Here is a 19,357-nt window from a genome sequence, read left to right as displayed (position 1 = left end):
GTTTTGAAAAACAAAACCAAATTTTTTAATTTAAAAAATGTGTCTGTTACTACAATTAGAAAGACAACGGCTTCTGAAATGACTGGGAAACATGAATTTGGTGACAGAAATATTTCCAAGTAGCTTGGGGAACTGGTCTTTATAGTATTGGAGGAGCTGGTGTTGAAACTACCACAATGGGGAATGGTGTTTAGCAACCATCCTAGAATCTCTACTAGGAAATAAATTCAACCCATCAGTCTCTCTAAATGGCTACTCTTTGTTGAATGGGACAGTGAGTAACCCACCTAGCCAGTACCCTGCTGCCACCAGGAGGTGCCCTTGGACCGCAGCTGAAAGTGCCTCTTGCAGCTTGAACTGGATGTGGCGCCCCTTGTCACACTCACATTCCCAAACCCGGACACTCTCTGGATTTCTACACCACGTATTTTTTGGGAGTGCTCACCACAATTCAGGAACCATGACAGACAGATACACAACGAGAGAGGGAAAACCCAACCCACGTATATTCATGAATAAACGTGACATAGTTTGAATAGAGAAATACCTTCCTCGGTCCTAACTCAGCTCTGTCACAGATCATCTTTTCGCCCCTCGATTCTCAGTGTCTATTTGCTCGCCAACGAACAACACAATCGCAGTGAAGATTAAGTTGTTTTAAGGGAGTTCTCGCTCCCTCCCACCCAAATAAGGGAGAGACTAGGTTAAGATGCGGTGCTTAGACTTCTGAAGTATCGCTCTCAGTCGCCACGGAAGTTGAGAAAACCCCCTTCTAGGGGGCCCAGTGAGACAACCCTTTGTCATCAGCCTCCCTCGACAGTGGGCCTAATAGCACGATCCATTGTGATGGTTAGATACTCCCCCTGGGCTTACGGTTTCGCCAAGGCAGTGGTGGCTTCCTGAGCTCTTTTGACGCTCAAGCCGCGACCCTCTCCCAAGGTGGTGATTGGCTAGCCGGGGCTGGGGGCGGGCTGACCCCCCCCTCTCCGCAGTGCCGTCACCACATGACCCCGCCCCCGCGCGGGGGCGGCCATTTGTGTGCGGCCGCAGGATTGGTCGCCCCGCTCCTGCGAGGGGGAGGGGAGGCAGGCAGCGCGCACTCGCGCGTGCGTGAGCTGGCGCGCGAGAAAGCGCTCGGTCGCGCCGAGGCTCGAGCGGCCGTCGCCATTTTGTAGGGTTCTCTCTGACGCGGGACCCGCCGCCACCGCCGGCACCACCCGGAGGTAGGAGAGGATACTGTGGGTGTGTGGGGAGCCCGGGAGCGGGCCGGGCCGGACCTCGGGAGGGCCGGGAAGGCCCAGATTTGGGGCTCCTCATCTTCTGAGGAAGGTCCCGGGAAGACAACGAAAGGAGGCGGGGCCGGGTCTCCGGAGGGGGCGGGGCAGGGGTCGGGCTGAGTCTTTGTTGGGATGTAGGAACTGGAGGTTGGGCTGCTGAGGAAGGGGGTTCAGGTGTGGGGAGAAAGAGGGCTTTTCGTTCCTAGAGTATGGTGGGAAGTGATACCGCGCTGTGGAGAGGCACACAGATTTCCCTCCAAAATCTTGTAACTAGGAACATTCAGATGTTTCTTGCTCTCTGCTTGTCGTTTCCTTCCCTGCGCTTCTAAGCCTTGAAGCAGCTAACCTTGTAGATAAAATGTACCTGACCTCACGGAGGTGTTGAACCTAGTTGCGCGTTCTGACCTCCGATCTTCTGCTGGCATTGTCACACAGCTTGCACTACTTAGGAACAAACTGCTATTTCTCTCTCAAAAGGACTAAATTACCTATGTGAGAGTCGGGGATATATTAATAATTGGGCCATTAAACGGAAATGCTGCAGTGCTATGCAATGTCTCACTTCACGCCTGACTTTTGAAATCTTGTTTGTAATGTGCCAGGCTCTTTGTCAGAATGGTGAAGCTGTTCATTGGAAATCTGCCCCGGGAGGCCACAGAGCAAGAGATCCGCTCACTCTTCGAGCAGTACGGGAAGGTGCTGGAATGTGACATCATTAAGAACTATGGCTTTGTGCACATAGAGGACAAGACGGCCGCTGAGGATGCCATACGCAACCTGCACCACTACAAGCTGCACGGAGTGAACATCAATGTGGAAGCCAGCAAGAATAAGAGCAAAGCCTCAACCAAGTTGCATGTGGGCAACATCAGCCCCACTTGTACCAACCAAGAGCTTCGGGCCAAGTTTGAGGAGTATGGCCCAGTCATCGAATGTGACATCGTGAAAGATTACGCCTTTGTACACATGGAGCGGGCAGAGGATGCAGTGGAGGCCATCAGGGGCCTTGACAACACAGAGTTTCAAGGTGAACTGTTCTGGGGCTTGGGTGGCAGAGGCAAGAACATAAGACCATGGGGCTGTGAGAGCGGCTTCCTCCATTCTCTTTTAGTTGAAATGAACAGGTTATGTTTACTATTCTTAAGTATATAATTTACTCTTAGGAAAGTAAACATTTTCTGTTTTGTTTACAAAGATGTTTCTCCACAACTGTTGGGTTACAAATTGTGGGTTACTTTATTTGGTCTTCATTCACTTGAGTGCTGCTAGAAGTCTAAGCTGTATGGGCATCCACAAGCCTTGGTTTTTTTATATTCTGATGAATTTATATTGAATGATGGGTGGTGGTAGCAAAGTGGAAAAAGAGTAGCATATCTAGAGGAAGCACTGGATGAGAAATCTGAGGTGTGTCTGGTTGGGGGGCAGGGATAGGTATCTTAGCAGTGTCCAAATTTGTTGAGTCTGTGGACTACAAGCAAAGTCAGGTAACATGTCATAGGTTCTTCTGCTCCACTTATTACTTACCTCTAACAAGTTAAAAAATGTTTTTGCTTTAGAAATTCAAGGTTGAATGGTGAAAATCCAATGAGGGCATCATAGAGCTTACGTGTTGCTTATATTGACTGTGTGTGTGTATATATACATACACACATACATACATACATATATATATTCATTCATTCATTAGTACCACAGAACCTTGTCTGGAAACCCTGGAATTGTGTTACTATAATAGCCATGTATAATAGCCATGGCTAATAAATTTAAATTAATTGAAGTAAAATTTCAAAATTGATTTTTCCAGTGTGGACATATTTCAAGAATACAGGAGTCATATGAGGGAAATGGCTACCATAGTAGGAAATATATAACAGACTCACATTGCAGAAAGTTCATTGCTTAGCACAGTTAGTTCTACAAGGCTTATTGAATGTCATATTCAAGGCTTCTTTTCTGTTCTTTCTTTTTTTTTTTTTTTTTTCCTTAAATGAAAAGACAGGGTTTCTCTGTGTAGCTTTGTAGACCAGGAAGACCTCAAACTCAGAGATCTGCCTGCCTCTGTCTCTAGAGTGCTGGAACTAAAGCATGTGCCACCACCACTGCTGGGCTCAAGCCTACTTTTCTAGTTTCTAAGTTAACACCACTAAAAAAGTTAAATATACAAAGGTCCTCTGCTAAACTAGAAAACAGTGAAATCATGGGAAAAGGGAAGGTTAATCAGAAAAATCTAAGTATACAAATAGTGAAGCTTACTGGAGGCTCACTATTTATGTATTCTAGATTCATCACTAATGCTCTGGCCTTTAGCTACTGAAAGCCTAGGGCACAAGTTGCAGTTAAATCCCTATCCTTAACCAGCAAGTTCACAAGTATACACCCCCCCCCACTACCCCTGCAGTGCTTTTCCCTATTATAAAATAATGATCTCTGATGTGGCTCCCTCAAAGAATGGTAGTGATATCAGAATGAGGTAATAAGTACATTTTAGCAATAAAAAGCAATTTATAATGAAAGATGAGTGCTATTTGCAACCATTATTTTTTTCTACTCTAGTTAGAAAAATATTTAAGATGTGATAAATACTACCACAGGGTTTCTTTGTGTAAGTCCCGAATGTCCTGGAACTAACTTTGTAGACCAAATTGGCCTCCAAGTCACAGAGTTTAAGCCACCATCTCTCGCTCGCTCTTTTTTTTTTTTTTTTAAATTTTGAAACAATGCTAGCACACTTTAACTTTGAAACATTCCTGATTATTTTCACTTGCTGTGGAAGATAGTCATTGATGGACAGGGGAAAGGAAGGAAGGAGTTTTCTTGCCCCACCCCCTCGGTTCTGGTATCATCCAAGGGCCCCACAAATGCTGGGAAAATGCTCTACCATTTGCCTGTATGTTCCCATCCCTGAAGAAGGGTTTGCTTATCAAGTAACAAGCAAAATGAAAAAAAAAACTTAAAACCAAGTACTAACTTGGCATGTAAATTCTATTAAATGCCCTTTTAAAGGAGATGGGTAAATAGGAGTTAGCTTTAAAAAGATGAGTAATGTGTGTTTTTTTTTTTCTTTTGGTTGGTTATGGGGTACTGAATATTGAACCCAGGGTCTTGAGCATGCTATGTACACAGTACCCCTGAACTTATCCTCCTTGAACCTTGTATTTGTTTAATAACACATATAATTACATAAGAAACGGGAATCTGAATAATGCAATGAAGGTATTTTTATTATATATGTTCACATATATAATATAAATAATCACTTCCATAGAAAATACAGACAATAACTGAGTTGAAAAAGAATAGTCATTTATTTGGTTTCATGTTCTTTTTCTGGCTTTTCTGGAGAGAGTGGTTTACTCCAAGCTATTTTTTTATTACATGCAGATATTTTTTCTAGTGAGCTAATTTTTTTCTCCCAGGTGGCAACAAAGTTTAGTATTGGATAATGAATTTTGTCTGTTGAGACAGGTTCTTAATATATAGCCTAAGGTGGCTCTTAACTCAAAATTATCCTGAGTGCTGGGGTTGTATATATAATTCAGTCACATACACATTTTACAGATAATATAATCTAGATGCCAATTTGGCATTTTGTTCAAATTAAGGCCTTCTTAGTCTAAAGGGTGCCGCTATGAGCATCTTTTGAATCTTTATTCTGTGTATTAATGGTTGTCTCAAAGTTATGTTTCTGCATTGTATAACTTCTAAAGATAGAATCAGAGTTTACCTGGGTCTTTCAAGATGTTTCCTCTCCACAGGCAGCAGTGAATGCAGTTTGAATTGGAAACCATAACGAAGCTGTTCCCAAGTAACCATCCGGGCAGCTGAATTGGGAAGGATATGTAAGAATTTAGGGGTGTTGTTTCAGCATTAAATCAGTGGATCATTATTATGTCAGCTACATCTCCAGTCTTCTTTGGACTCTGACCCAAGATATAATTTCAGAAATTAGAATTAAGTTTCCCATCTTTTAGCATTTTTAATACTCTTTTGTTCCAGCCTCCAAGAGAAAATACTTTTAGTGGACTGGTTTTCTAAAAATACTGGCAAATGTCAGTAACTTGGAGGCTTGAGAAAATTTAAGAGTTCTATTTGTCTGTATCTGATAGAGTGGTGAAACTTCTACCTGTTTCTAAAGATAACAGAGAAGCACAATACTCTTTCAGAATTTGAGAGATTCTAAATTGAAAGTCCTTGTAACCTTTGGAAAGAATGTAAAACAATAGAGACACCTATCTCTTATAATGCAGGTGTTTTTTAACTCTAAGTCAAAAACAAAAAAATTACCGGCATCCTTTTCAAAATTACAGAAATAGATTTTGCCACAGAGTTGATAAAGTATTCCCATCCTCATAAGTTACAAGTAGGAGTAGGACTGAGATACCAGGTAAAATCACTCTACTTCTCAGAATCTATTGGAAACTAAAGAGCAATCGATCCCCCCTTACAATGACTTCTAAGTCTCTCTGGATTGGGTATTTAGATTGGCATGGTTACTAACTTTAGAATTGGAGTAATTACATAGTTCAATGTAAGTATGTATGACTGTTTGAAAGCCAAATGGCTTATAATCCTCTAAATTATAGAGAACTCTACATATGAAGTATAATGAAGTATAAATGGAGACACAAATGTTTCTGATAAGCATAGGAAGCATTGTGGCTCTTAATAACTATATGATTGGGAATCTGCTTGCTATCTGTCAACTGCATCAATGGAAACCATCTATTAGCATCTGGGGTCAGAAGCTTGAGCACTCCTCCACCACCATCACCAAAAGACTGGCTTCTGTGTAACCCTGGCTGTCCTGGAACTCATTCTGTAGACCAGGCTGACCTTAAACTTGGAGATCCTCTTGCCTCTGCTTCCTGTGTGCTGGGATTCAAAACACTATACCCAGCCCAAAATGCTGATTATTCTTTTCACATGGGAATACAGACCCAAAAAACTACTACTGTTTTCACTTTGTTTTTGTGTAGTGCTGGGGATGGAATTTGGCCTTACACACAGTAGCAAAGTGTTCAACCATTGAGATGTATGTCTAGTCCAGAAGCTGGTAGTTTTAATATCTAACTCCTCCAAGAGGCTTTGCTCAAGTAGTTCTGGTCCTGAGGAAAAACTGAGGTGGAGGTAAAATCTATAGAGGTTCTTTTAATTCTCACAGGTAAAGATGAAGCCAGTGATAAGCAAAGTTATGATTTGGGTATCCAACATAGCACCTGCACACATTCCTGGAGGAAACATGGTAGATTGCTGTTGAACTGGGATTGTTTGTAGGGTTTGGGGGTGATGCAATACTAGAGGTTGAGCCCAGGGTGTCATACATGCTAAGGGGCATGTGTTTTTTCCATTGAGCTCAGACCTGACATGAATTGTTTATAGAGAAAAAAAGATGCCTTCTAAAATTGCTGTTACGTTTTGTTAGATATCTAGTTTGAGTTGGAAGTAGTAAGTCTTAGAAAAAACCCCAGCAGTCTTTGCATGGGGGGAGGGGATAGACTGTGGAGATGAAAGAAGGGGGAGATTCTGATATGCTACTGGCATTAGTTTGACTGGTCTCTAAGGACTGCCATATTCTAGCCCTCGTCTCTGTTGAAATTAACTTTTTTGGAAGGGATTGCTGAATTAAGTAATCACTGGAGTGTATGTATATGTATTCTATGTTTACTTTCACTTAGGTAAGCTTGGAAAGAATGTTAATGAGTAATAATTTTTATCTGTTTCTCCAAGGCAAACGAATGCACGTGCAGTTGTCAACTAGCCGACTTCGGACAGCCCCTGGGATGGGAGACCAGAGTGGTTGCTATCGGTGTGGGAAAGAAGGACATTGGTCTAAAGAGTGTCCAGTAGACCGTACAGGGCGTGTGGCAGACTTTACTGAGCAATACAATGAACAGTATGGAGCAGTGCGCACACCCTACACGATGGGTTATGGGGAATCCATGTACTACAACGATGCCTATGGAGCACTCGACTACTATAAGCGCTACCGGGTCCGATCTTATGAAGCTGTGGCGGCGGCAGCTGCAGCTTCTGCATATAATTATGCAGAGCAGACCATGTCTCATATTCCTCAAGTCCAGAGCTCAGCTGTACCCAGTCACCTCAACCCCACTTCTGTTGATCCCTATGACAGACACCTATTGCAGAACTCCAGCTCAGCTGCCACCTCAGCAGCCATGGCTGCCGCTGCCTCTTCCTATTATGGAAGGGACAGGAGCCCACTGCGTCGGAATACACCTGTGCTCCCTGCAGTTGGAGAGGGCTACGGGTATGGGCCAGAGAGTGAGATGTCTCAGGCTTCAGCAGCAACACGAAATTCTCTGTATGACATGGCCCGGTATGAGCGGGAGCAGTATGTGGACCGAACACGGTATTCAGCCTTTTAAAAACTGGAGGTGAGAGTGGGGTGGATGTGGTTGAGATTTGCATTTAATTCCCTACAAGAGACCTTTGCTTCACTGAGGAGCCAGAGCACCAAATAAGACAATACCTAAAAAGCACAAATTACTTGTTTTCAATATTTTTTATAGTTTAGGCCACAGGTTTATTTGGCCTGTTGAGGAGTTGGTATGATTCCAATGTACTACGTTTGAAATAGGAACAAGCTCAGTTAATGCCTTAAATCCCAGTACTGGGGATACAGAGGCAGGTGGATCTCTGTGAGTTCAAGGATAGCCTGGTCTACATAATGAGTTCAAGGACAGCCATTGAGACCCTGTCTCTGTGAAAAACCAAAAAGGAAAAAAAAAAGTTGTAAACAGATACATGGTATGGGGCAGATATGGAGAAGCTAACACATATTGGCCCCTTGTTTTATAAAAAGCTATTTCCTCATTCAGAAAGAACTGAGTCTCAGCATCAGTACTTTGCATATGATCATCTGGTAAATGAGAGGTAGAACCAAAATTCAGACTCAGGCCTCTTAAATTCATACTCTTTCCAGCCAGGCAGTGGTGGCACATGCCTTTAATCCCAGCATTTGGAAGGCCGAGGCAGAAGCGGGCAGATCTAAGAGATCTAACTTTGAAGCCAGCCTGGTCTACTAGAATGAGTTACAGAACAGCTAGGGCTACACAGAGAAACCATCTCAAAAAAACAAAACAAATAATAAAGTCATACTCCCCCCCCCCCAATACTAAACTACTGTGGTAGTGATGGTGAGGGGCACATTAGGGAGCTAGAAAATGGACAGCACAGTAAGAATTTTAACTCTAAACTTCAAGAATTTCCAGTTTGCCTATACACCACTTCTTGGACGAGCACATGGTGTACATACCTGTAATCCCAGTACTAGGGAGGATGAGGCAAAAAGGATTATGCTAATAGGACAGCCTAGGTTACACAGCAAGTTCTGGCAAAGTCTAGGAAATATAACAAGACCCCTGTCACAAAAAAACAAAACTCAACTACTTCTTGGGTCATCAACTTTTATTAAATGAAGCTCTTAAGTGTGTTTCTTTGTAAATCAACCAAAGCCCTAATGTTTTAAGACACTTCAGTTCTCAAATGTTTTCATGATGTGTTCCATGAAGTACTTATTCCAGCAAGTGCATGTTGATGCAGGCACTTAAGCCCTATTTCTTTGTAGCCTATGATAGAATTCCTGTTTCTTTCAGCAAGTTTTGTTTTTTAAGGCCACACTCAAGGAACTGGATAAATTGATAATTTCTGATGTGTATAAAATCTTGTAGGTGGTGACATTGGATTTGTTTATTTGTTTGTTTGTTTTTTGTGACAGGATTTCTCTGTAGCTTTGAAGCCTGTCCTGGAACTCACTCTGTAGCCCAGGCTGACCTCAAACTCAGAGCTGCCTGCCTCTGCCTCCTGAGTGCTGGGATTAAAGGCATGCGCCACCACCTCCCAGTATCATTGGAAATTTAATGTTTACCTATTTCAAGAAATGTGTACAGAGTATTGGAATGGCAAGAATTGGGGATATTCAAAGACAAGTAAACTTCATTAGAATGGAAATGGCATTTACAATGTACAGTTCTCTCAATTTTCCTTGTACTTTGAAGTTGAGTGTCACTTAAGTTAGAGCCCTAGCAGTTTGGTTAAACAAGTTACCACTGAGACGCCAGTGTTCCCAACTTACCCTGATTTTGTATACATGTTAAAAACAAAAAAACCAATGGCATGTATGTTTGTTAAGTTATATGCTGTACAGTTGGGTCAGTAAGACTTGGGATTTCTTAAGACCATCATTCAGCCATGCGTTAAGCATGTCAGTGGATTTTGCCATTAATTCCTATAGCTGGATCTACCCTGTGAGATACCTCTGGTAGTATTAGTCCGTTAGATAACTTTGTTTATCAAGAATGTTTCAAAGTTAAATATTAAATTAGTATAATATAGCCTTTAAGGGTATTGTTAGGATATTTTAAAAGTGAATTTTAACTTCAATCAGTAGCTGTTCAACTAACCTCTTTTTAGTGATGACTTTTAAAGAAACTTACCTTCCAGGTGTGAACCTCAAATGGACTGAATAACCCTGAGTTGGTTGCAGTCCCAGGAGCCTGATGTTAATGAGGCTGCCAGGATGAAATACTCCACAACTGTTGGGGATCCAAATTCGGGTCTCACCCTAACAGAACTGATCCAAGAACATCACAGCTTTTGAAGTCGATTGGCACAGATCAAGACCAAGATTTGGCCCTGTGTCTGTATTAAGTAGAGGAGCTTGGTGTGAGTTAACTTTTTTTTCCCCCCAGCCATTGGTGTCTGGATTTCCCATCATCAATGGAGGAATTAGACAATCTTAGCAGTGATTTCTTCTTTTGATTTGTCAAGGGATATTTGTTCAATTAGGAAACTACTGCAACTATGGCTCTGAACTGACAGTGTGTCATGTAGATTCTTTAAAGGGTGAATGACCAACTGTTCTTTGACACTCTAGTCTTTGTGACTTTTTTGAATGTTTTCTTTGGAACATTTGTAATAGGAAAATTGGGCTGGGCATTGGGTGGTGGATGCCTATAGTCCCAGCTACTCAGGATTGCTTTAGAACAGGAGTTCATGGTCATCTTGGGCAACATAATTTAATCCCATCTCATCTCTTTAAAAAAAATAATTATATCTGATATCTTAGCATCTTTTGTTTTTTTTCTGAACAAAAATTTCTACAAAATTAATCTGTAGTTATTGAAAATTTATACCTTCTTTGAAGCAGTGGTAGCCTTTTACTACAGGAGTTACCTAAGATAAAAGACAGGAGAAAGCTGTTTATCACTACTAGCAAATTTTGCATCTTATGCAGCATACAGCTGTAAGTAGGTTCCTAGATATAGCTATTAGATTCCTGGGTGATTTTGTGGGATATGCATTCAACCCAATCTGACTTGTTTTTGTTTTGTTCTTGTTTCCCCCCTTCTCCCCCTGGAATACAGGACGGGACCAGGGCCCTTGTACTCGGAACCAGGCTGGTGTCCAGGCATTGTGTAAGCCTCTTGTGTTGTGCTTTCTTTCAGGTAGGATAATTGCGGACTGAACCCTCGGGCTGCGGTCATATATGAGAACTTGGTCCTCGAGGTCCCCTTTGCCGGGATGTTTCCATTGCTTCATGTTTCAGTAAACAAAGGAATTTGTGACCAACTATGTTTTCTTTCTTAATTTAATTCTTCTAAATTGACTTTTCTTTCCTTGATGATAGTTGTCTATAGCCTTTTACTCTGTTCTTTATATTCTCAGCCTCTGAACAGCCCTAGGTAAGGATTATGCTGGCATTCCCTTTTTTCCTGTACAGTGGAGCCCCTCTTAATCTTGTTTTCCCTAGGAGTTGAGTGAGCCCTTCTCCCTGCCATCTTGCAGCATCTCCTTTCCCTTTAAAATGACCATGTAGTGGCAAACAGTCTTTAACTCTTCTGTTAGCTCTGGACTCTAACACTGAAGCTAATCTTTTGAAGTTGCTAGGACCATTGGGGTTTTGTTGTTGTTTTGGTTTGTTTTTTTGTTTGTTTGTTTGTTTTCCTGGTTTTGTCTGACCTGTGATCGTGGTACAGCATTAGCTGAAATTTTAGCCTTGTTTTATTCCACTCCCATTTTTTTTTTGACAAATAAATGTTTCTAACACTTAATCTTTTCCTAATTGAGTGACTGTTATTTACCACTAGTGTCTTCTGATTTTTTTCCCAGTTGTGCTTGAGCTACAAAATTCAAATGAATGAATGCCTAAAACATAGAAGGAAAAATTGAATGGAGCAATATGGTTTCAGAGTAGTTAGCTAGTCTTGAGACACTGGTCACTTTGTGTAGCTGGTGGTCAGGCTCCTTTCTCCAGATAACCAGGGCTATCCTACAGCTAAAAGGCTAACCCACGGAACCCAGAGCACTAGTGATAAAGCCCAACAGGAAGTCCTGTATCATAAGAAGGCTAAGCTAGAGCACCTACTAATTCTATTAAGTGAACTTAATTTAACATAGTGTGCTGCATAGGTAGCTCACTGGTTTAAAGCAAGCAAGAGGACCCAGTTCAGTTCCCAGCACTCATAGGGTGGCTAACAACTACCAGTTCCAGGGGATCTGATGCCTTCTTCTGACCTAAGCAGATACACACACACGTACTTGTACACACACACAAAATTTTTTTTAAATTTTGTTTGAGAGCAAACACTTTCAGCCTTTTTGGGGGGGGGGGGGGTTGTGGCTTTGCAGGCTATCCTGGAACTAGTTCTTGTAGACCAGGCTGGTCTCAAACTCACAGAGATCCACCTGCCTCTGCCTTCTGAGTGCTGGGATTAAAGGCGTGAGGCACCACTGCCTGGCTCATTTTCTGCTTTCTTAACACCCCCCCAGCAGGCTTGATAGATACCCCTAACCTTGCCACTCTTTCTTGTGGTCTATCTTTCACCACTCCTGTGTGTTTTGAGACAAACTGCCCCTATGTACCCCTAGCTGCCCTGGAATGTACCATATAGAGGGACCAGTCTCATATTTGTGTTGATCCTCCTGCCTCTGCCTCCCAAGTTTTGGGATTAGATATAACCCATCATTCCTGGATGCTTGCTTTGTTTATAGTGGGAGGGAACAGAGGGATGAGGGTGAGATGGTGCTGGAAAGATGGCTCAGCAGTAAGAGCACTGACTGCACTTTCAGAAGACCTGGGTTCAATTCTCAGCACCCATATTTGTGGCTCACAACTGTCTATAATTTCAGTTCCAGGGAATCTGATGTCCTCATTCTGACCTCCAAGGGTAAAACATCCACATACATAAAAATCTCAACTAATATTTCTGTTCACCAAAAAACAAGGGGGGAGGGACTCATGTAAATTTGAAATTATGTAGCTGAAGCTTTCCTTGAATTCCTAATCTTACAACCTCTTTTAACCTTTAATGTGGTAGAAGTACTGGTCTGCATCAGTACACCTGGGTCACTAAGACATTTTTGCTGGATTAGAAAAATATACTTTGAGCTGGGTGCTGGTGGCGCACGCCTTTAATCCCAGCACTCGGGAGGCAGAGGCAGGTAGATCTCTGTGAGTTTGAGGCCAGCCTGATCTACAGAGCAAGTTCCAGGACAGCCTCCAAAACAATACAGAGAAACCCTGTCTCAAAAAACCAAAAAAAGAAAAATATATATACTTTGAACAGAGAAATAAATAGGCTGACTCCATAGCATATACTCTTAATTCTAGCACTCAAGAGGATTATCAGGAGCTGAAGGTCAGCCTTAGCTACATAGCAAATGAAGCCTGGACTGTAAGACCAAATCTCAAGAAAACTGTAACATCTCTCTAGCTCCTCTGAATGTTTAAGTTTTATATATTTATTGTGTGTTAGAGAGAGACTGTAGCAGGGGCTTGAGTGCTAGGGCAGAAGCTCAGGTGGGGAGGTCAGAAGAAAACTGTCAGGGGTTGTTATGTCCACCATAGAAAACTCGGCCATCAGGCTTCTGCAGCAAACACTTACCTCATTGGCCCTTCTAAAAAAATTTAAGCTGCAAAAACAAAACAAAAATTGGGCAAAGGCAAGTGCATCTGAAGTCAAGGCCAGCTTGGTCCAAAAAGTGAGTTCTAGGATAGCCGGAAACCCCGTCTCAAAAAAGCAAAAATAGCTTTTTGTTGTTGTTGTTGTGATATCTATCTGCATATGTATGCACACAGGCTGAAGTAAGAGGTCAATACAGCTTATTTAGGTAAATTAGATGACCAACCAGTCCTAGGGATCCTCTTGTCTCCCCTTCCTACATCTCCCAACTCTGTTGTTCACCACAGCACCCAGTTTTCCAGGAGTCCTAGGGATCTAACCTCTGGTCTTAATGGCTGAGCAGTAAGCATTTTAGTTTGAGACAGACTCAGGCTCACTATGTAGCTGAAGAGGACCTTCTTGTCCTAATCATCCTGCTTCCCAAGTACTGAGATTATATGCATGCACCACCAGTTCTATGCAGCCCTGGGTATTAAAACAAAGCACCCTACCAAGTTTTTTTTTTTTTTTGAGAGTTTAAATTACCACAGGGTGGACTCTAACTTGCTATGTAGTTAAGGCTGGCCTTGATCCACCTCCTACCTCCCAAGTGGTGGAATTAAAGTCATAAGCCTCTAAAACTAAACCAGAGTTGGGTTTTTGTTTGTTTGTTTATTTTTCCTCCTTCCCTGAGAGTTTTTCTGTGTAGCCCTGGTTGTCCTTGAACTCACTCTGTAGATTAGACTTGCCTCAACTCCAAGATCCTCCTACCTCTGCCTCTCCAGTGCTGGGATTAAAGGTATATGCTAATTAAAACTTTATAAATCTTTAACTCCTGTATATTGAAATTGAATGATGGGATAAGTCTTGCTTAAACTTTACTGTCCCCCATATGGAAATAGTGACATGAACTACGTGTGAAATTTTCCTCATTTGGATGAGGGTGTTAGAGATCAAATACAGAACCTGTGCATACCAAATATACCTGCCCCTAAATTAACCCTACCCCACCCCACCCACTTTACTTTTTAAAAAGATTTTATTTTATGTGAATGGTTGTTCTGCCTGCATGTATGTGCCTGGTGTCTATGAAGGCCAGAAGAGGGCACTGGATCACCTAGAACAGACATAGACTGTTCTACCACATGGGTATTGAAAATAAAACCCCAAATCATCTGCAAGAGTAGCTCAGTACAGCTGAGCCAACTCTCTAGTCCCTTTTATTTTCTTGTGAAACGGGGTCTTGCTTGCTTTGTTATCTAGGCTGACCTCAAACTCTGTCACCCTGCATCATCTTTCTCTCATGCTTTTATTACAAGAATATTCTACTTCTTCTGACTCTACATATGTTATACTTAGCAATTGTCTTACTTTTGAGTAGAGGCCAGAATGACAATATACAGAGGTCTATGCCCACACTTCAAATAGCAAATGCAGTACAAAAGGCTCATGTTGAGGTCAGCCTGGTCTACATAGAAAGCTCCAGAATAGCCAGGACTATGTACAGAGACCCTGTCTCAAAAAACAAAACAAAACAAAAATGTGCAGGTATTGACCTCACAAGAATCTTTAGTGGTATTCTGTGTTAGATTTTGATAAACTGGTAGTTTAATATATCTCGATCCTCTATAACCTCAAATCATTGGCAGAACATGCAAGAAAAACATATGCAAATAGGTTTATAGAGCCATGGTGAGATAAAACTTGCAAAACTTGTATTGAATTTTCAGTCTTCAGCCACATGTAACGCTTAAGTATTTATACCTAGTAGTACTCAGAAACTCAATTTTTAAACAAATTTACATTCTTTTTGTGTATCTATGTGACTATATGCCATTTTTAGGCAGATGCCCATGAATTCCAAGAGGGCATTTGATACCCCAGAGCTGGAGTTATAGGTTGCGAGCCACCATGGGGGTGGTGGGAACAAGCTCAAAACCTCTGGATGAACAGCATGCTAAGCCATCTTTCCAGCTCCACAAACATTTATATAATTTAAGTAGCTAGTTAGTGACTACTACAACAATGATAGTAAAATTATGATTTTTTTTCCTTTCACTTCTCTGTAATAACCCCTGGGAAAGCCTCAAGTGTTTAGTCAGTTAAAACTGCCAAGGAAGCCGGGCAGTGGTGGTACATGCCTTTAATCCCAACACCCAAGAGGCAGAGACAAGCAGATCTCTTGTGAGGTTGAGGCTAGCCTGACCTACAGAGCGAGTTCCAGGGCAGGTTCCAAAGCTTGAGCTGCCATGGAGTAAACATGGCATGTTGTAGGTACAAAATTGCTTTCATTCACCAAGATGAGGTTTCTCAACATAGACTATATTTCCTAGTCCCATGATACCTCTCACTCTAAATGCTCCTGAACTCCTTTATCTGCTGTTTGAACTCCTGCTATGTACCAGGATATGGTGAGCAATGTTCCTACTAAAGATGTTAACCTTAATTCAGTTGTGCTAAGCACTATGAAGGGCAATATATAAGAGTACTAGAGAGGGTGGCTATCCCAAATGGAGGGAAAAGAGAGACACACCCATTAGCTTTGAGAATGGAGCAATTTCCACTGTGGAGGAAACCAAAAGAAGTAAGTAATGGGAGCCACTTATGCTGAGCCCTGTAGTGGACTGTGAAGGAATTTCTCATAAGATACAGGTTTATCATAAGCTCATTAATTTTTCTTCAAAGATCACCGATGGAAAAGTATGAACAGATTGTAGATGAGGTTGAAAAAAAAAACACCTTGTAGATAGGAAATAAATGGTTCACAGATTCAAGGTGGCAGTCTGGGAAAGGGCTTAAATCTCTGAAACCGATCAAGCTGACTTTTCTGTTCAACAGTGGCTGAGCACCTGCTGTGGGCCAGGCCATGTCTGAATTGAATAGTACAGAACACAGTACAACAGTCACTTGGAGATCTTAAAGAGACTACTGAGATGAATATGACAGGTAGGTTAGGAATGTAGGTCTGATTTCAAAGATCTGGGGTTAATACTGCATTATCACCACTTACCTGCACTTAAAGATCAAGAATGGAAAGCCTAATGAGGTGAAACACACTTGTAATCTAACACGTGGGAGGTAAAGGCAGGAGGATCAAGAATTTAAAGTTACCCTCCACTATACAGTGAACTTACAGCTAGTCTAAGTTACATGAGCACCTGTCTCAAAGGAATGAGAACCCAAGTTCCATTCCCAGCACCCACATGGTGGCTTCTAATTTTAATCCCAGTCCCAAGGGATCCAATACCCTAGGTACCAGACACAAATGTGGTCCACATACACACATGTAGGCAAAACACTAATAATAAAAAAAAATTCTTAAGCAGAAGTATACTGGCCAGGTATGGTGGAACATGCCTTTAATGTCAGTGGTAGCAGGTGAATTCCTGAGGGTTCAAGGCCAGCTAGGATGCACAATGAGATACTGTCTAGGATGCACAATGAGATACTGTCTCAAAGACAGAAAAACAAAAATTTTTTATTTATCAGTTGCCTACAGAGATAGTGAATGTAAGAGATGATGAGAACTGAGGGAAGTTGCTGGTCCATTTTGGGGGGAGTGGTAGTGAGAGGCCTTTTGCCTCCATGATTTTTTTCCTGTGCAGTTGCTCTGTGAGGCAGAGCCCTGGGTACCAACCCAAGCAAGGCCCAGCCACAGCAGCAGTATTCTGTGAAACACTGAGTACAAGAGAAAGAAAATGCCAACTTAAATCACTGCCAGGTTCCTTGAAAACTTCCTGATGTTAATACAATGCCTTTGTAGGATTGGGAGAGAGGCACAGAACTAAGGCTCAGCTCTGCTTGGCAAAAGCTCTTGTAACAAAGCCTTGCTTCATCTTTTAGGTCTGCCTGAGACAGCCTATGACCTACTGCTTTCCTCTGATTTCCAGCCACACAGTGAAGACAGACACAGAAAAGCATGCAATGTACTGCAAGGAGCTTTTCCCCAAGGACAGAATGAGGTTGGTTGTCTGCAAAATGTCCCCTACCACGAAGGAAAGCAACCTGCCTAAGACTGGTTCATGGTTTTTCAGAATTTGACTCACTAGGATCCTCAGGGAGTTTCCTATCCTTGGAAATTAGAGGGAAAAGAAAAGCATACATATCCCAGGGAAGAATCATTTATTTGTTAAAAGAATCTGTGCCAGGGATCCTTTTGTTAGAGTGGGGCTATGCCAAGGGAACGTAAGTACAGGAAACAGAATCAGCTCCAAGAATTCAAAGGGCAAACAGGTAAACTCTGGAGAGCGCCTTCAGCTTGATGCAGACCAAACAGAAAACACATATCCATCATCTCCTCTTGGCTCTCCCAGTAATTAAAGGAGCTAAAGTTTAGAAATGCTAAATGATTTGCCACTCCTCATAGCAAAGGCCCCCACCCCAATTTCTGGTGCTTGTTTACCATAGGAAACTGAAGGACAAACTAAAACACAAATCAGCAACTAGCAAAGGCCCTGAAAAGCTAGAGTCTTGCCCATACACGCATATTAGAAACAGAAAGTCTCATTCTTCATATGACAAGGCCAGCTGGGCAACTGGCAGTGGCCCAAGCTGGCCAGGATGGAACTATCAAGAAAGAGATGTGAACCAGGTGTAGTGGCACACGCTTTTAATTCCAAAACTTGGGAAGCAGGAACAAGTGGGTCTCCTGAGTCTGAATCCAGCCTGGTCTACAGTGGTTCCAGAACAGCCAGAGCTAAACAGAAAAACCTATGAAAAAAATAAAATAGGAGAAATGAAGCTTCAGGCAGGACCCAAGATCAGGCTGAGAGAAGCAGCTCTGTCCTTAGGGCTCACATCTCCAAGTGACTGAGCACTCCTAGGAGATACTTCCACCTTTCTATTCAATCTCAGGAACTTACTTGTAGACTTGGCTAAGATCAAATTTGTGGCAATCCTCAAGTTTCCAAAGTACTAGATACAAGGGGTAAACTTACACTGGCTTTAGGTTACTAAACTCCTAAACTCATTGGCTGGCTGAGACGATTCTAGCCTAAAAGTGACCATCCTCGAGTCCTGTAGTACCACTCCAAAATTCAGAATCTGGCCCTCAACTGTCACGTGGGTTTCTTTTGCATAACAAATGGATGCTAAGGCAGTTAAAAGCACTGGCTGCTTTTTAGCCAGGTGAAATAGTACACACCTTTAATTCTACATGTTAGAGGCAAAGGAGGAGAATCTGTGAGTTCAAGGCCAGCCTGATCTACAGAGAGCTGATCTACAGCCAGAACCTACATGGACACTGCTGTCACCACTACCACCACCAGCAACAAAGATAAACTGAAAGAACACTGGCTGCTTTTGCAAAAGACCTAAGTTTGATTCCTGATACCCTCATGGTATTTCGCAACAATCTTTAACTCCAGTCCCAGGGAATCTAACACCCTCTGTTTTCTGGCCTCCTTGGGCAACACACGAATGCACGCACAACATAGTCTAAAAAAGGAAATGAGCCAGTTGGGGTAGAAAAAGCAGGGGTGGTATATTCAAGGGATAGTTTCTATAAAACATTTACTAGCAATTGCCCATTTTATGTGCTGCAGGAAATAAATTAGACTTACAGTGTGGTTGGAGCTCAGTAGTAGACACTGGGGCATATTTTTTTTATGGCAGAGAATTTCCTGTCTCAGTTTTCTGAGAATGGTCAATGAGTAAACAAAGAAATTGGGCAAGTACCACAAAATATACACTCTAGGCACACTGGTAGCCTTTAGACATTGTCAAAAGTCACAGCAGAAATGGAGCCATACAGAAAAAAAAAAAAATAGGGAGATTCCCACTGCCCTTTGGTAAAATACAGGGACTAAATCTAGTGTCTTACTATGCCATATGCCAAGTACTCTTCTGCTTGTTCAGACAGAGTCATAGGCTTGAAACCTCTAAGTTCCTAGGCTGGCCTTGAATTCACTTCATATAACTCAGGTAACCCTTGATCATTCTACCTTAGCTTCATGAGAATTAAAGATTACAGGCATACACCAGTAAGTCTGGCTTATCTTTTCTTATTCCTCTTTTTTCTCAACAACCAGTAAGATTTACTGAGGACTATTGTCTGCAAAGAAGAGTTATAAATATGTCCCAGATGTCTTGGTACTAACTCAAATACGAGGGAGAGCTTTTACCCACTTGCCAGCCCCAGGAAATACATACTTGAGAATGCAGAATAGTCTCTTAACT

General features: G+C 42.0%; 2 protein-coding genes across 7 annotated transcripts in view; one reads left to right on the top strand and one right to left on the bottom strand.

The window, feature by feature from the left end:
• LOC101843260 (RNA-binding protein 14) overlaps positions 1-19,357 on the bottom strand; it is a 109,333-nt gene that overhangs the window by 55,206 nt on the left and 34,770 nt on the right. For 2 of the 3 annotated variants that reach the window (XR_005878509.1, XM_013111833.3), the window contains exon 3: positions 5,002-5,098. Coding sequence is in view for 2 of the 3 variants with exons in the window: in XM_013111833.3 (XP_012967287.1) it covers positions 5,002-5,098 (97 nt within the window). In the remaining variant the exon portion in view is untranslated. Of the gene's footprint in view, positions 1-5,001; positions 5,099-16,638; positions 17,891-19,357 lie in introns of those variants that run through there. The other variant, XM_040750055.1, reaches the window with a different exon arrangement.
• LOC101822619 (RNA-binding protein 4B) lies at positions 990-17,104 on the top strand. Of its 4 annotated transcripts, XR_005878521.1 has the most exons (5): positions 990-1,223; positions 1,880-2,304; positions 7,005-7,672; positions 9,741-9,962; positions 10,664-11,350. XR_005878521.1 is itself a non-coding variant. In XM_040750067.1 (4 exons), exons 2-3 carry the CDS (start codon positions 1,893-1,895, stop codon positions 7,661-7,663), a joined length of 1,071 nt encoding a protein of 356 aa, XP_040606001.1. In that variant the 5' UTR covers positions 990-1,223; positions 1,880-1,892; the 3' UTR covers positions 7,664-7,672; positions 17,024-17,104. The 4 variants fall into 4 exon arrangements, 3 of the variants coding, with proteins under 3 accessions (XP_040606001.1, XP_012967309.1, XP_005064107.1); XM_040750067.1 differs by lacking the exons at positions 9,741-9,962; positions 10,664-11,350 and adding an exon at positions 17,024-17,104; XM_013111855.3 differs by lacking the exon at positions 9,741-9,962 and having other exon boundaries at positions 991-1,223.

This window comes from Mesocricetus auratus, unplaced genomic scaffold, assembly GCF_017639785.1.
Source record: "Mesocricetus auratus isolate SY011 unplaced genomic scaffold, BCM_Maur_2.0 Super-Scaffold_4256, whole genome shotgun sequence".
NCBI lineage: Eukaryota > Metazoa > Chordata > Mammalia > Rodentia > Cricetidae > Mesocricetus > Mesocricetus auratus.
Note: the sequence above shows the minus strand (reverse complement) of the source record. Positions and strands in the feature narration are given on the sequence as shown.

Excerpts from the sequence above, each read along its gene's own strand:
- LOC101822619 (XM_040750067.1), top strand. The coding sequence starts at position 1,893 with ATGGTGAAGCTGTTCATTGGAAATCTGCCCCGGGAGGCCACAGAGCAA. Across the intron at positions 2,305-7,004 it reads TGACAACACAGAGTTTCAAG|GCAAACGAATGCACGTGCAG; the intron begins GTGAACTGTTCT and ends TGTTTCTCCAAG.